The sequence below is a fragment of the Amblyomma maculatum genome, chromosome 1 (genome assembly GCF_055883805.1).
Source record: "Amblyomma maculatum isolate TAMU_Amacu chromosome 1, ASM5588380v1, whole genome shotgun sequence".
Taxonomy (NCBI): domain Eukaryota; kingdom Metazoa; phylum Arthropoda; class Arachnida; order Ixodida; family Ixodidae; genus Amblyomma; species Amblyomma maculatum.
Genome location: NC_139344.1, coordinates 51,740,886 through 51,758,095, shown reverse-complemented (window position 1 = coordinate 51,758,095; position 17,210 = coordinate 51,740,886). Strand labels below are relative to the sequence as shown.

The 17,210-nt window shown below is 45.5% G+C and overlaps 1 protein-coding gene across 2 annotated transcripts in view; it reads left to right on the top strand.

Moving 5' to 3' along the window:
- The window catches only part of LOC146202360 (long-chain-fatty-acid--CoA ligase 5), a 122,614-nt gene extending 108,602 nt beyond the window's left edge, over window positions 1-14,012 (top strand). For both annotated transcript variants that reach the window (XM_084588126.1, XM_084588127.1), the window contains 3 exons: window positions 7,318-7,419; window positions 10,297-10,368; window positions 12,148-14,012. In XM_084588126.1, the coding sequence (XP_084444252.1) occupies window positions 7,318-7,419; window positions 10,297-10,368; window positions 12,148-12,285 (312 nt within the window). In that variant the 3' untranslated portion in view covers window positions 12,286-14,012. The remainder of the gene's footprint in view (window positions 1-7,317; window positions 7,420-10,296; window positions 10,369-12,147) is intronic.
- The last annotated feature ends 3,198 nt before the right edge of the window (window positions 14,013-17,210 follow it).

The following is a 17,210-nucleotide window of genomic DNA, read 5'->3' as shown; positions in this document are numbered from 1 at the left end:
AAAATGGATCATATGTCAGGACTATTAGACATGTCAATGATAATTGAGGCTGGAGTTCTGAATATCTGTTACTATTAATTAATGCAAAAAAAGAAATGGCCTTGATAATGTTCCTAACAGTTTTCTTCACAGATATGCCGAAGTAAAAGACAAATTATACCATTATATATATATATATATATATATATATATATATATATATATATATATATATATATATAAAATGTAAAGAAGACAAAGAACAGAAAACGCTGCGGCATCGCCATCACCATCGCTTCTCCGGCGCCCATCTCGCTCGCGCTGAAGCTGTGCCCTGCGGCTGGTAATTCGATCCCTTGTGCCCAAAGTACTGCCAGCGCTAGACGTTCCAACCAACCATTAAATCCACATTTCACTTGGTGGAGGTCAATCTGAAGTTCCCTGTACCCATCTCGCCCTGGAACTTCGCAGCAGAACATTGACTACCCCAATGACGGAGCCGACTTCATTGCACCTGCCTCCGCCCGTCACCTGCACAGGTGCGCTCCGTCAACGGGACCCGACTACCTTCAGCGGAAGCAGCGATGACGACGTCGACGATTGGCTGACCACTTACGAACGGGTCAGCCGTCACAATAACTGGGACGACAACCGTAAGCTCAACAATGTCATCTTTTACTTGAGCGACGTCGCTAATCTGTGGTTTCGAAACCACGAGTCGGACTTTTCCACCTGGGCGAATTTCAAGACTAAATTTTCTGATGTCTTTGGCTGCCCCGCCGTCCGAAAACTCCGCGCGGAACAGCGTCTTCGATCGCGACTACAGCTGCCCGGTGAAACGTTCACCAGTTATATTGAGGACATTGTTGATTTGTGTCGCCGCGTTGACCCGACCATGACCGAGGCCGTTAAGATACGTCATGTCCTCACAGGAATTGATGCCGGCGCTTTCAATATGCTTATCGCCAAAGGTCCCTATACGGTCAAGGAAATATACGACCTCTGTCAAAGCTACGACGAACTCCGCAAGGAGCGTGCTTTGATTCGCCAGCCTGATGCATCACTCGCTGGATTAGCCGCGGAGAGGGAGTCATCTAGCCTCTCTGAAGACATCAAGGCTTTTATACGTCAGGAGGTCGCGCGCCAACTGTCCCTACAGCCATATGTTAAGGAGTCGTCAACAACTGGCCTTGTTCCGGAGCTTCGCCATGCAATCCAGCAGCATGTCTCTGAAGTCCTCCCTAATCCTGTTCCTCAATCAGCTCCTGTCGCACCCTCAATGCCGTTACTCACGCCCACAGTTTCATCGTCCGGCGTTGCGCCACTGAGCTACGCTCCAGCATTCGCGCCGGCTCCTCCTCAAGTATTGCGTCGCACGTATGCCGAAGTCACTTCAAGTCCACCGCCTGAGCCAGCATATGCCTATGCTTCGCCCCCCATGCGGTCCGCACCAACAGCCTTTGCTCCCCCCTTGCGTCAGACACCATCTCCATGGCGCACTGCGGACAACAGGCCTATTTGCTACCACTGCGGCATCCCCGGACACACTACACGCTACTGCCGGCACCGAATAAATATGGCCTTTGCTGCACGGCCTGCGCCACCTTATTTGGCCCCCCAGTTCCCAGTCCCATCGGGTCCTCCAACAGCACCCCCTGAACCTCCGGACTTCCGCCCTCGTCGTTCGCCATCACCACGTCGCCGCTCCATTTCGCCAATGCGCCGACGACCCGCTACCCAGCCGGAAAACTAACTGCCGCAGTTCGCGAGGCACGAACTGCGTATCCGACCGAATTTCAAAGTCCTCGTCTTAATCCCGCGAATGTTATTCCTGTCATCGTTGAAGGTGTTCATACTCTTGCGCTCGTCGACACCGGTGCCGCTGTATCAGTTATCAGCCAAAAACTCTGCCGCTCCATCCGAAAGGTGACTACGCCTCTCGAGGGACTATCGCTTCGTACCGCATCCGCTCACAGTATACAGCCGACAGCTATCTGCACTGCTCGCGTCGTCATTGCTGCAGCCTTGTACATCATCGAATTCGTCGTTCTCCCCACATGTTCTCATGACGTCATTCTCGGCTGGGATTTCCTGTCCCAGCATCATGCTATCATTGACTGCGCCAGTCCTCAAGTAGAGCTTATTGAATCGAGTGATGCACCGTCTGATGCCCTGCTCCACGAGCCGTGTCCTCGTTTTGCGACCAAACTCCTCGTAGCACATGACACAACCATCCCACCCGTTAGCGCTGTTCTGGTTCCCCTCACTGCCTCTTTTACCACCGCCGCGACAGTCCTCTTTGTGCCCTCTAACGTTGTCTGCCGCCGCCGCCACTTACCGCTGCCGTTTGCCGTCCTTGACATGAAAAACGGCGCTAGCACACTTCTGGTAGCCAATCCTCATCCCTCTCCCGCTATGTTGATCGAAGGGGAGTGCCTCGGCCGCATCGAGCCTGTGGACCTTCTGTTCACCTTTGATGATGTGTCATTCCCTGTTTGCCAAGTTGACGCCTTGACTCCAACTCGTGTGGCTTCAGATCCGCTACAGCGGGACCTTTTTGACCATTCCGTGGACAGCGCTCTAGAACCGCGCCACCGCGAGCAACTTCTTGACCTTCTACACCAATTCCGCGCCTCCTTCGACATTCCGCAGTCTTCCTTGGGCCGCACGACGACCGTTTCCCACCTCATCGACACTGGCGCTCACCCACCTCTCCATCAGCGGCCGTATCGGGTGTCCCCGACTGAGCGCCGTGTTATTGCCCAACAAGTCGATGACATGCTGCAACGCGGAGTAATTAGAGAATCCTGTAGCCCATGGTCGTCTCCTGTGGTTCTAGTTAAAAAGAAGGATGGCTCCATACGATTTTGTGTTGATTATCGCCGCCTCAACAAAATCACTCGCCGTGATGTGTACCCCCTCCCACGAATCGACGATGCCCTAGACTGTTTGCAAGGCGCAGAATTCTTTTCCTCACTCGATTTACGCTCCGGGTATTGGCAGGTGCCCATGGCAGAGGCGGATCGTCCTAAGACCGCCTTTATTACTCCAGACGGACTATACGAATTTAATGTTATGCCATTCGGACTCTGTAACGCCCCAGCCACATTTGAAAGAATGATGGACACTGTACTGCGTGGCCTGAAATGGAACATCTGTTTATGCTACCTCGATGATATCGTCGTCTTTTCAACCGACTTCCCGACCCACCTGACTCGACTTCGCCAGGTCTTCACCTGCCTAACCCGCGCCGGTCTTCAACTCAACCTCAAAAAGTGCCGCTTTGGTGCCCGCCAGCTCACAATACTCGGACATGTTGTGTGTAAAGATGGAGTTCTGCCTGATCCTGAGAAGCTGCGCGCCGTCGCTGACTTTCCGAAACCGACCACTTTGAAACAACTGCGAAGCTTCGTGGGCCTCTGCTCATACTTTCGTCGTTTTGTTCGGAATTTCGCAACCATCATAGCCCCCCTTACACAGCTCTTGAAAGGCACCCCTAACCTCTCCTCTTGGTCGCCAGCCTGCGATGATGCATTCGCGACACTGCGCAATGTTCTGACGTCACCCCCAATCCTTCGCCATTACGACCCTACTGCACCTACAGAACTTCACACCGATGCCAGTGGTGTCGGCCTCGGCGCCGTCCTCGCCCAGCGCAAGCCTGGCTTCTCCGAATACGTTGTCGCCTACGCAAGCCGTGCTCTCACCAAAGCCGAGTCCAACTACTCTGTTACCGAAAAGGAGTGCTTAGCAATCGTGTGGGCTGTAACGAAGTTCCGCCCTTACTTATACGGCCACTCCTTCGAGGTAGTTACAGATCATCACGCTCTCTGCTGGCTCGCGTCTCTCAAGGATCCGTCTGGCCGTCTCGGGCGCTGGGCTCTCAGGCTTCAGGAATACGACATCCGTGTAGTGTACCGCTCTGGCCGCAAGCACTCTGACGCCGACGCTCTTTCTCGGTCACCGGTGCGCTCGCCTAACTCATCGTCCCCTCCTCAAGCATTCTTGTCAGCACTCACCATTGAGGATATGCCTTTCGAGCAACGACAAGATCCTTGGGTTTCTAACCTGCTGGATATCCTTGGCACTACTTCCGCGGCTACGCATCCTCGGGCACTCCGCCGACAGGCCTCCCATTTTGCCATTCGGGACGGCCTTCTCTACCGCAGGAACTACAACTCAGACGGCAGAACGTGGCTTCTTGTCATTCCGCGCCACCTCCGCTCCGAGGTTTGTGCCCACCATCACATTGACCCTCAAAGCGCTCATGCCAGCGTCCTCAAAACCTATGATCGAATTCGTCAGAGGTACTACTGGCGGGGAATGTACAATTTCGTACGGCGCTACATTCGCTCTTGTACCGCCTGTCAACAACGCAAGATTCCTCGCCACCCCGCTGGCCCTCTCCAGCCTTTATCTTGTCCAGCTCGCCCGTTTGATCGCGTGGGAATCGACCTTTATGGTCCGCTACCATGCACGGCCGCTGGTAATCGATGGGTCATCGTCACAGTCGATCACCTGACCCGTTACGCCGAGACTGCTGCACTTTCCGCGGCGACAGCCCGAGAGGTAGCCCATTTTCTTCTACACCACTTCATTCTTCGACACGGCGCCCCTCGCGAGCTACTGAGTGACAGAGGTCGTGTCTTTCTTTCTGAAGTAGTTCAAGAGCTCCTGTCGTCTTGCAAATCGATACATCGGGCTACAACCGCGTACCACCCACAAACAAACGGCCTCACGGAGCGCTTCAACCGTACGCTTGGGGACATGCTCGCAATGTATGTTACATCTGAATCGGGAAGCTCCAACTGGGACCAGGTACTGCCATTCGTAACGTTCGCGTACAACACAGCCACCCAAGCAACAACTGGGTTTTCGCCCTTCTTTCTCTTATATGGCCGTGAACCATCTTGTACTCTGGACACAATTTTGCCATACCATCCAGGTGCCTCTGAGTACAGTGCCTTGTCAGATATTGCACAGAAGGCCGAGGAATGCCGGCAGCTAGCTCGCACGTTTACCTCCAACACTCAAGGCTATCGCAAAGATCAGCATGATACCGATACCCTGCTCCCCCGTTCCTGGCCGACAGCTTCGTTTGGCTATGCGTTCCTGCCACCAACAAACTAGACACCAAATACCACGGACCTTATCGCGTCTTAGAACGCACATCCCCTGTGAACTACGTAATCGAGCCAGTCACCCCTTCTTCCGACCACCGCCGTCGCGGCCGCGAGGTTGTCCACGTTAGCCGCCTCAAGCCATATTACAACCCTCTGGTCGTCTCTTCTCCCTGAGTCGCCAGGGTGGCGACTTCTTCACGCGGGGGAAATGTAAAGAAGACAAAGAACAGAAAACGCTGCGGCATCGCCATCACCATCGCTTGTCTCCGGCGCCCATCTCGCTCGCACTGAAGCTGTGCCCTGCGGCTGGTAATTCGATCCCTTGTGCCCAAAGTACTGCCAGCGCTAGACGTTCCAACCAACCATTAAATCCAAATTTCAATATATATATATATATATATATATATATATATATATATATATATATATATATATATAGGGGAAATGAGGGTGCTCGTTCCTGTGAGCCAGATCCGTGTGATGTGCCCACCGAGAAGATGATGAACGCAATCGATGTATTGCGCCGTTTCGTCGGCTCCCACGACGATGAAGGAGCATTACATGATTTATATATATATATATATATATATATAAATAAAGTAGGTTTACTCACGCTTCAAGATATGACTAGGTTCATTTTATTAACGTTTCGAATGGGGTCTCTGACGACGTCGACCAGAGCTACTTTTTGTTTGCCGACAACGCCGCTGTAGCTACGGAAGAAATGAATGATAAGGCACTTGCCGAAAGCGTGCAAAATCCCGGTGTCTGTGATGATGGTTCCTGTGAGCCAGATCCGTGTGATGTGCCCACCGAGGAGGAGATGATGAACGCAATCGAGGTATTGCGCCGTTTCGTCGGCTCCCACGACGATGAAGGAGCATTACATGATTTAGCTTCATTGGAGTGCTGTGTTTGCTTTCGCTCGCATGGAAATAAGCAGAGATTACACAGTTTTTTTACTGTCAAATAAATACCTGAAGGGTGAGTTCACCTTCACTGACATCTGAAGCCTTTCAGTTTCGTTTCTGCAACATTCGTGCAAGCCTTCACACAAAACCTGCATGTAACGAAAAGTTGCGAACTTTTGTCAACTTCATTATACAACTTCGATGACTGCTTGCTTGAAGGCATAGAAAGAAACCTCGCTCAGTGCGCTCCATACCTGAATGCACCCATATTCAGCTGAGCGGAACATGCATTACCTTCTAATAACATTCCCGTAGGCATTCCACAAACATATCTGGCACGTGCCGTACTGGAAAGGATCTCGCAAAAGCTGTCACAGCTGCTCTTCTTTAATATCTGCTCGTTCGCAAAGGATCATCAGTGCGTGCTGCTGATGAGTTGTCCGATGTTTAGCACAGAAGACGTTGCGCAAAAGAAAAAAGACGTGGGAGTATAGCGACATGCCGATGCTGTCTGCCAGTCCCATCGCTAGATTGCTCTCCATGAACAGATCGCAATCAACGCTGAGCGCAATGGTTCACCTGCAAATGAGACCTGAATAGTGAGAAAGTTATGGAACTACAGTCAGAAGTACAAGCCTTCCTTCCTTTTCTTCCTTTAATAAATGCAGTTCTAGGGAATGATGACTGGCACGACTCTTTTGTACGAGGAAATAGAAGAAACTGCGTAATGGTTCAGCCATGCCTTTTTGACAAAGCCCTAAAGAAATCCCAGTAGGAACAAACTGCACGTAGTCAGTCACGAAAATGCTTCGAGTAGAATGTTTCCTTTGGTCGGCTTGAATTTATCTCTTCTCAGCAGTGTCGCATTGTGCCGCGAGCTCGACATTGCGAGAAACGATTGAGGTCGACATGTTGCGCCCACAGCCATTCGTGTGTCCGAATACATGCAGAGCTATGTTGTATCGGGCACACAACACTAAGCTGACACGTTTTGTACGTCCGCAACGCACACAAGACGAACAGCACATGCCGAAAGCTCCTTTGGATGTCTCTAGATGCCTCCGGCTCCTCAAAGTGACGTCATAACGGACGGAGAAGCGAGGTTTCTCTCTTTGCTTTCCTCCTTTGTAGCAGCCGCGCTTTTAGTCAGCGATTGCTCAGGTGTTTTGTGCGCAATGCAAAAAGTAATTTCATAGACGTTATCAACAAATAATCTACTTTGAAAATATAGAGTATTAGCACATTCGAAAACTGCTGCAGTGTCCCCTTAATGATTTCTTGTAATGATTTTTTTCTTTTTGCAGTCCTGCCTTGTGGCAGTAGTCATTCCTGACCAGGAATACTTGATGCAGTGGGCAAGAGAAAACTCTATATCTGGCACTTTTCAAGAGCTCTGCAGGAACAACGTGAGTTGACTTTTATTTTTGCATTTACAGTGTTTTTTATCAACCGGTCTCTCTCTATCCCTCTTTATGTATGTGTGCTTGATTGAGCACATACATATGTGTGTGAGTGAGAGACCAGGTATGTGCGTGCATATTTGACTTAATTTGGCTTATGGAGTTTAATGTCCTAAAGCGAACCGGGCTATGAGGGATGCCATAGTGGGCACTTCAGAAATTTACACTATCTGGAGTTATTTAACGTTAGTTAATGTGCACTGACATTGCATAGTACATGGGTGCCGTGCATTTCTATCCCATCGCAGTATGGCTATGGTGGATGGCATCTAACCCACATATAGTCAGGTGCCCTAGTCACTGAACCGCTGCGGTGGGGCCACATGTATGTGCGTGTACGCATCACGCATGTGGTGTGTGATCATGAGGTTGAGTAATGCACAAAAAAATTGCTGTGGTTGGGCCTTGGCCCAGTGCAACAATGGAACATTAAATAATTTCTTCCCAGTTGGGTGTCCGTGCCCGTCTTGCTCTGAAGTGACATTTTAGCAGGAACTTGCGCCAGTCTTGTGCCGCAGTAGCTCTGCTGAACTGTATCTAGACAGACTGAAACCTTGCCTGTGCAGTCATTGTCATACTTTCGGTTGGTAGACCCCAAAATGCCACTGAACTGACAGATATGTCTGCACAAGACTGCTGCTGCACGCATTAGCTGACGGACGGTACTTCATCCACATTTGGTGTTGGTTAGCGCCATATGCACTCTACTGGTACGGAATGGAGGATTGTTGTGTGCAGGTAATGTCATTGTGTGTTCTCACGTGTCGTGTGTGACAGATTTCCCTTCCCCAATGCTTTCCTTGGCCTTTCCGACTGTTGGCTTCAGATTTCCCTTCAGTCAGAAAAATGATTTCGGAGATTTCTGCGTGTCACATGCTAACCTGCAGAGAAATTTACATTACTCATGCTATAAATTACAGAAGTCTCAATCTTATGTGCAATTGATTGCTGTTATGCCATCAGCTTGAGGCTGGCCCTGATCTGTGAGTTTGCAAAATTGTGGTTGCAGATTGAATATGAGTAAAAAATTGGATGCAGATAGAATAGAATATAAGTTATTAGTGAAAGTAATTCTAACTAAAGACGGGAGTTTTTCCACAAAGCATGGCTGTGAAAATAAACAAAGATGTTGAGGACAAATTTTGTTCTCACTCATCATCAGCATAATTTCTTATATCTGTAAGGCCTTCCAGGCTTTAAATAAGGGAGGGGATTCATGTGGTAGTAATGATTATGCAGTATAATTTGTAGATACAAATTTAAATTTTTGGATGACAGTTGCATTCAGTGAAGAAAAAAAAAAATAGTGCTATCTCAGTTCAACTAAATGTTCACATAACAGGATAGGCAGCGCACTGGCTCCGAGCCCGACTATTTTTTCAGGTACTTTTTTCTTTTTTGCCCATTGGGGCCTAAAGTGCAGTTTGTAGATTTTGACTGGTGAAAATTGAAAACCGCAGCGAAAAAACACCCGCCGAGCTACTTCCGCATGTGCAGTCTCTCTTATCGCACTGATCTAAAACGGGAGCACCGTTGCTAGACAGGTCCATAGCCAGTTGTTGACTGCATTGTACCACGATGCTAGTGACTCACCGGGTGGTGCCACACTTTCATTCTCTGACCCATTAGTGCACACTGGCTCCTGATTGCTGCCACCACGTTAATTTGGTGCGAGGTCTAACATTACCTACCTTCCCGAGGCGGTGAAGTGGTTAGGGCGCTCGACTGGTGTGCCCAAGGAGGCGGGATCGAATCCTCGCTGTGGTGGCCGCTTTTCGGTGGCGGCTAAAAGCATGGCGCCCGTGTGCTGTGTGATGTTGGTGCACATTAAAGAATGCCAAGTGGTCGAAATTTCCGCAGTCTTCCACTACGACGTCTCTCATAGCCTGAGTTGGTTTGGAACATTAAACCCCACTCATGTTATTTCACTGTGGGAATGGGTGAACAAAAGAGGTTTGGTTTGTTCGTATAGTGAAAATGCATTCTGAAACGAACAGAATATTACATACCGTTAGTTTTGTCATGTATTTCCTGTCATGAGTGGATGGGATGGATGTGCAGGATTTGCTTATCTGTGCCAGTATAAAATATCAATTTGCATCATTGTCTTGGCCATTTCACATAATTTCATTAACCATGATAAGACTGCTTTTAGTAGTGACATTGTGACCGTTTGCTTGCCTTTTTAATAAGTTGGCTTGTTTTCTGCATGAAGATTGTTGCATTCTGTGTCAAGGCTGTGATTACGGATGATTGTGAAGCTGGAGGGTTCAAAATGCTTTTTTTTTTTTTTTCATTAAGTTGAGCAAAGTGGTTGTTACCAGCTGTAATATCATCATTAAAACATGACTTTCCTGATGCGATTTCTAAAGGTACTTTATTGAGTTGTAGTATTTAATTAGAGATACTATCGATAGCGCAGTCATAGTGGTCACAAGTACGCTACGCTGTTAAATGTTACGAGTAGTTTACTGTGGTTCCTTGTTGTAATCAGAAGTACAGTTTTGCTAACTTCTGAAGAAAGGGAATTGATACTATTCAAAAGGTTAGCCTGTGCCACTTTTAGCTTCACCTTTGGACGTGGTATTGGCTTTTCTAAATGTTGCCGTGGGTCGTTGGCAATGGCTGCAATTTTTATTCTCACTCATTTTGGCTGTTCAGAACAATAAGTAAATCCAAAAGATGGGCTAAAAGGGAAGATGGCACATACCCAAGTACTTGTGCTGACTTTCTTTCCTCCTTAGGGTTGTTATTAAGAATGCTCAGTCACCACCTTGCCCAGCAACACACACTGACTGGAAGTTATGTTTATTTGTGTAACAGATTGTCAAGAAATCCATTCTGGATGATCTCTCTCGACTGGGAAAGCTGGCTGGACTCAAGTCTTTTGAGCTGGTATGTTTTAGGGACAGTTATGCAATGGTCTTAGTGCGTTGTGTGTTCTGCATGGCTTATCACATTTATTTTGTTTGTGTGTTCGGCAAATTATATTCTTTGCTATATGATGAGTTCACAAGTTGATTGCTAGTTACAAGGTGATCTTTTTTTTTCTTCGTAATGCTTATAGAATTGTATTTTGAAATCTATGTGATACGTCTGCAGTCTGTGTAGGTGGTTTATACAGCAAAGCGGACGCCATGCACGAGATGGAGCTTAATGATTACGCTGTTAAATAGAAATAACTCACTAGCCTTGTTTTATTTTAGGGAGCAATATTATACTGTATTGCAGAATTGAAGACCACAAGCACCAAAGGGCAGTTTCATTCTTAAATATTGTTAATCAGCATTGGGGCCTGTAACAGCAAATGTCAAAAATATGCATTTGAAAACTTAGAGTTGGCTTTCCAGCATTTTATATTTATAAAACGGCACCACTCACATATCTCATGCCTCAAGTACAGATGCCATTCATGCATTTGATCATGTAGAAAAGTGAACAGGATTCTGGGGAGAGTATCACACGTAGCCACTCCGTTTTATAAATACGCAATGCAGAAAAGCTCGCTCAACCAGTTTTCGGATGTGAATTTTGGCATTTGATATTTCGAAGTACATTGTAAGAAAAAAAAAGCAAAAAAACTGGGCCCACCCTCGCGTCGGTGGCCTTCATCTTTGCAATATAGTATTGCCCCTTAAAATCAAGAAAAAGTCTAGCTAATATAGTTGTCTAATCATTATACTCTGTCATTGACATAAGGTCTGCTTTGCTGTACAATCCACCTGGACAAACTGCACTAACATACCCCTTAAAGAATTCAAAACAATCTGTAAACGTTCCAAACATCACCTGGTACACGTACGCTCCCGTTAAAATGAACATTGTGAGAACATTGGTTGGTTTCCCATAGAACCCAGTTTAAACAGAATTAGCTGATTTCATGCTCTTCAGCTCGCTTACTGCATAATGTAATAGCTGCTCCATTTGCAATTATTGTCTCTCTGGAAGACTATATTATTGATTGTTTTCATGTAACATATGTTTGGACACCTTTAGCCTGCTCGCATATCATATTTAAAGGTACTTCTGTTAAAACAACCTTCTCTAAAATTTTATGGTCTTTTCGAATTCGTCTTAAAGGGAGTCTACTGTGTATGAGAAGTATTTCAGTTTTGTTTGCTCAGAAATTTACTGGTGTTTTCAAATTTCAACTGCTTGGCTAGCATGGCTGATAGTAGCTGCAGTTTTTCTCCTGTATATGTTAGCATAATTTTATTTGGTTTCCTTTAGAGCTTCTTATAGGGTTTTGGCTTTGCATGAGAACTATCTTTTTTCTCTCTCTCTTCACTGTGAGATGCTTGTGTGTATGGTCATTTTGTTCTAGTATATTGCCTGTAACTCATGTTATGAAGGAAAAGCTTATTAAACATGTACTGCAATGTTGGACTTATCCAAGGCTTTCCTAAGAGTAGTAATTTTAGGAGTATGCCTTAGTCTACCAATAGTACAGTACCGCTCGAGGAATAGAAATGTAAAACGTTTTACATTGGGACTGCAATGAAGTAGCCTTTAATTTCTTAGCTTTAATGGGGCTAATACTATTAATTTTTTTGTTGTAGTAACTGTAAACTTCATTACTCTTTTTCTTTCATGGTAGTTTGTGTAGTGTACTTTCGAGTTGTGTTTTGCAAGACTGGGAGATTGAAACAATGTTCTTGTTTCTTTTGCACACAGCTGAAGGACGTTTATCTCCACAGCGACGTCCTGAGTGTTGACAACGGCCTCCTGACACCTACTTTGAAGACCAAGCGGCCTGAGTGCCGGAAGTACTTCCTGTCCCAAATCGAAAACATGTACAGGAGTCTAGCCTAGGGGTAGCTAAGAAGAGACTTCCTTTCTTTTCTTTTCAAGCAATAGAGGCATCGTAGCAGAAGGCACAGAAGCCACCTTTCTCCACATTTCCACGCATGGCCCCCCGTGCTACTAGTACAGGCAGCGTGTGAGACCGGTGCTCTTATTTTCCATGCCAGTTTTCGCTGTCTTCTTTTTTCTTCTCTCTCTCTCTCCAAACCTTGAGGGCTCTGGGATGAAGTGTCCCAAATGTACTGCTGCTTTTTCTCAAGGACCACTCTTTCTAGATTGTGTAAATTGTTGACTTGACATTGCTGTTCTCTTCGTGTCATGCTCTGCGACCACAAACTCTTTCTGTTTTTTTTTTTTTTTTCTCTCTCTCTCTCTCTTTCTCTTTCATTGTGTCCAGGACTTGCTTCCCTCTGCATAGAGTGGCATTTGCAGACTCTGGATTTGAGAAAGAGTAACATAGCGTTAGTGCTCAAACGGAGTGGAGATACATGGAAGGTATTGCTCATTTTGTGCGGTCTGTGAGTGTTGCTTTATGATTTGCGATGCCCTTGGCATGTGGGAGAAGTGAAACATCAGCTTACATATTTACAGGCAAGCAATGTTTTAACAGCTTTTCCTTTGTCCCTCTTTGCTGTGCTTCCTGAATTGTTGTGTTCACCTTAACGGGGAGTAGTCTTTATTCTCTCTCGCAAATTGTTATAAGCATTTCTTTGTTCATCTTTTTGGAATTAATTTGTAACTCACCCAAGCTGTTTGCCTTCATGGTTGTCAGTGGCAGGCTAGAGCATGCTGCTAAGCCCTTCTTCCATGGTCAGTGAGGACAAAGGGTTGTGTGGGTCACATGTGTTGTCACCAGATTAGTGTTAAGTCCATGTTCGCAAATCCAGAGCCTGCATGGGCAGTAACAGTGTGCAGGTCTGGAAGATTTGTCATTTTCATGTTTTCACAATACAAGCATTCGTGCTTGTGGCATTCTTGTTGCTTTCTGAAATTTTCTCTTTAAGAGAACATAGAAATGAATTATCATATATGTATTTATTCTGAAACTAATTTTTTTTTTCTAGAAAACTGTTTCGGGTGAAACCTTTCAAGCGCTATGAAAGACTTTCTTTGCTTTACTTCTACTTTTGACGTCATATCATGTGATAGCGCAGAAGTCATAAATGCAGACTCTAGTCCAAACAGAATTTTCCTCTGTTTGAAGCTTGCTGTGACAGTAGCAGTTTTAATGTAATGTTGAGCGAAAACTGAGATCATATGCAGAGTGGCTGACCACCTTTTTAACTGAGCATGTCCATTTGGCACAGTTCTCTCTTGGCTGAAATGGTGCTCTCTTTCTCTCTTTCGCTTTTATACTTAAAATTTAGGTTAACACATCGAAGTTGGTTAGTACCATTTTTTGTGCTTGTTCTTTCTAATCATAATTTTTTACATTCCACGCTCCCAATTACTACTCAAAGGTTTTAGGCCTTCCATCCTTATAACCATCTCTTATGATGGCGTCTTTGCGCGACTTCGGCGACTAGAAGTTTTTTGCATTGACACATTGCTTGAACTTTGCCATATTTTGGCATGCTAGCGAGTGTTTTGCAATAATTGAGCGCAAAAAATAGAACATATATATTACACTTTCTAGTACCAAATGACCAAAGAATTAGTAGTACTTAAAAACACATTGGAATGTATCCATGACACTCATAGTTAGGCTATCAATAATAAAAAGTCTGTGATTTTCACCTGCTGTTACTCTTTATGCTTTATTGATGTTTTGTTTTCTTAGTGCCCTGATTCTACGGGACTACAGAACTGACCTTGATTGCAAGCTAGAACCTGTATCAAGGTCTATGCTTGGTCTAGCTGTGGTCGGTCAGCAGTAACAACATGTAGGTTAGCTTTAGTTCAGAGGAGCAGCTGCTGCTGCTACTGTAGTGTTGTTGATGCTTGTTACAAAGAAGGCAGCATACCGGTAGATCTTTTGCGGGCATTATTTTGCTTTGTGCACAACAGATGGTGCAGCTAGGGCAGCCACCATCTATGGCCTGCTGAGCAATGAACCACTGCTTTGCAGTTTGTTGCATCCAAGTAAAATAAAAATAGTTGATTCGAGTTGGGGAAATTTTAAATTGGTACCATTAAAATTGTCCAATCACTCTGCTCTCAGTTGAGCCAATTGGTTCAATTGAATTCACTTGAATTTTTTTTTTATTACTTTTGAGGGATTAAACCGGAGACGAGCTGGAGACTTGGAAGGGCATGATAGTGAATTATTGCCTTTTTAACAGCTTTCCTTCACGAGCTTTCCATTGACCCTCTGGACTCCACGCCAATTAAACGAGCATATGTGCATCTGTTATTAATTTGTGGAAAAGTTCCACTATCCTCTGTGAATGATATGTTTGTTGCTAATCAAGCCTATGGATAACAACACGATTTCCGTGAATTACTCATTGTTGGAAGGTGGTCTGTGTTCCCCATGTTTGAGGGTGACTGGCTTTCGATAATGCGTCACTCTGCAAATAAAAAAAAAAAAACTGCCACAGAGGCGACCTATTTACTTTTTTTCTGCTGTGGCAGCTGCCTTGCAGCTGCAGGCTGCTTCGCCCAGGTGCCTGGTTAATGCCATTATAGAAGCAGACATATTTTCTGGTAAATATTGCATAAAAGCTTTAGTATGCTAAGTGATAGCTATGTAAGAAAAAGAAGCGAATGATTATTCCTCAACGTTAATTTGATTACAAGGGCGCAGAGACATCTTTGCGCGATGCATGAGGCGACACTTCAATCCTCTCTTCTATCTAGCGATTATAGCCAGGTCCGAAAAGCTTGATGCAGTTAGCTATGTTCCTCTTTGTACCGCAGAGTTAGCTAACTGACCCTATCCAGAAATGTTGGTTGCGGTGTACGTTGCCGGAAGCATGGACCAAACTATGGGATATGATCCAAAGAAAAAAAAAAAGCTGTGTGTTACACTGCTAAGCAGTGAACGCAATCAAATTTGACCATGGGAGTCTGATGCATCGAGATTCTAGGGCTGGTAATCTAGTCTGATGCTTATCTTCTTATTTAGGCAACCATAAAAGCTTTAAGAGCGGGCTACTTTCTGTCACGGAGGAATTGTGTGTGCGAGCTTATCTGAGCGCTGTAGACTTTATTCGGTCGAGTACGCCACAGGTTTTTGGACGTAATAATATTACATTGCGGCATATATTGATACCAGAAGAGTGAAACGTTGGGCTTGTTTACGGTCACATAGGGAACAGCGCTAACGCAAGACAGAGCGATAGCACAGCACAGGCGCCTGTGTTAGCGTTGTTCCCAACATTATCTATACCAGTTTTGCTGGAGACAGAAAACATGCTAATAATTAACATATAGGGAGATAGTTACTAAAATCTTTAACCATTACATACAGATAAGGGGCTACCTAGTTGCAATAGGTTTCAGCTGGTCATTCGGAATAGCGATATCAATGTTTGGAATTTCGAAAACGCGATTGCCCTTTGCGCATTGGCTCAACCAATTTCGGTCATTTTTAAGTTTATTCCAAAAATTGCGCGCTCAGCGACATCAATCAAAACGTAGATTTCTCTCTCGCCCAAGCTTCAGCATGCAGTGTGCTCTTGCCGTTTCAGTCGTCCTGTGGTACGTGCGCACAACATGACTTTTTGATTTGATCGACATCACCAAGGGTGCATGTACCGCAGGCACACAATTTGCGAATTCGCTCGAGAAAGGACAAATGATCAGAGATACAGCGCAAAGAGCAATAATGTTATGGAAATGATAAACATCGATATGGTTGCTACTGATGTGCTACAAATTTGCAACCATGTGCCTAGATAGTTAAAAATTGAAATTAACTCGAGTTTACACAGTACCTGCCGCACACAATTAGTTTGTGACAAGAACTACGTCTGCTGTCACAGCTTTTTTTTTTGTTACGTAAACTAAACTCTAACCATGAAACCAAATTATATGCTCTAGATTTTCGATGTCTGTATCAAAAATTTATTTTGTTCATTATTCAGCGGAGTACGCACGCCGCATATATGTGTGAATGGCCCATAGTTAGCGACTGCTGTTTTTCTTTTATCCTACTGTAGTCACGTAGTTAACATAATTCTTCTGAGTTCTGATGGCTGCCTCTGCTGGTATTACTATAGACCTTTTCAAGAACAATCAAAGGGAGCTGGGCTGCTATCATAGCACATGAAAGATTGAGCTACACCAAGCTTGCCCAGCAGCGCAGACAGACAATTTTCTCCGAGGGCTGTGAAAAGGTCTACACTGTAAAAGTAATCTTTTTACCTCAAGAAATTGATTCTTTAAAATAATTATAAGGCTTAGGTGGGCGCAAGTTTTGCATCCAAGCCAGGAAGAGTGGCTCCATCTCACGGGAACACAGTACTGTTAAAAAAAAATAGCGGTCCAACTTGGTTAAACCTAAAGCAGTTCTGTTGTTCGCTTGGTCGGCGGAGAACGTCATGGAGGGGCTTTAGTTAAACCGAGGGCCGAACGATGGCTCTTCGTGGCTGTGCCGTAGGTTTGGGATGGTGACATAGCGAGCTTCACTCCCTGACGGGCTCTGCTCCTGATCATTGTAAAGAAGGTAGCTCAAAAAGTGTGAGCATGGAAGAGAAGACGCCTCACGTGAGTTCACCCTCTTTCACTAAGATACTACTGCATCACATCGTGAATGCACATGTCAGGCCGGCGCCTTCTGCCTAAGGATTGTAATGTTGGTCCTTTTTGTTACTTTCTTTACAAGCATGGATCGCCAACTAGCCCAGCAGAATGTTTTATTGAACTATGTTTCCTGATTCATAACAGAATTACGCGATCTCGACTTGAATGTCTCTATTCTTTGATGTGGTCTTTGTCTAATTGAAACTCAATGTCAAGGTCATGGGTCAGCACTTCTGTTACTGTGGTTT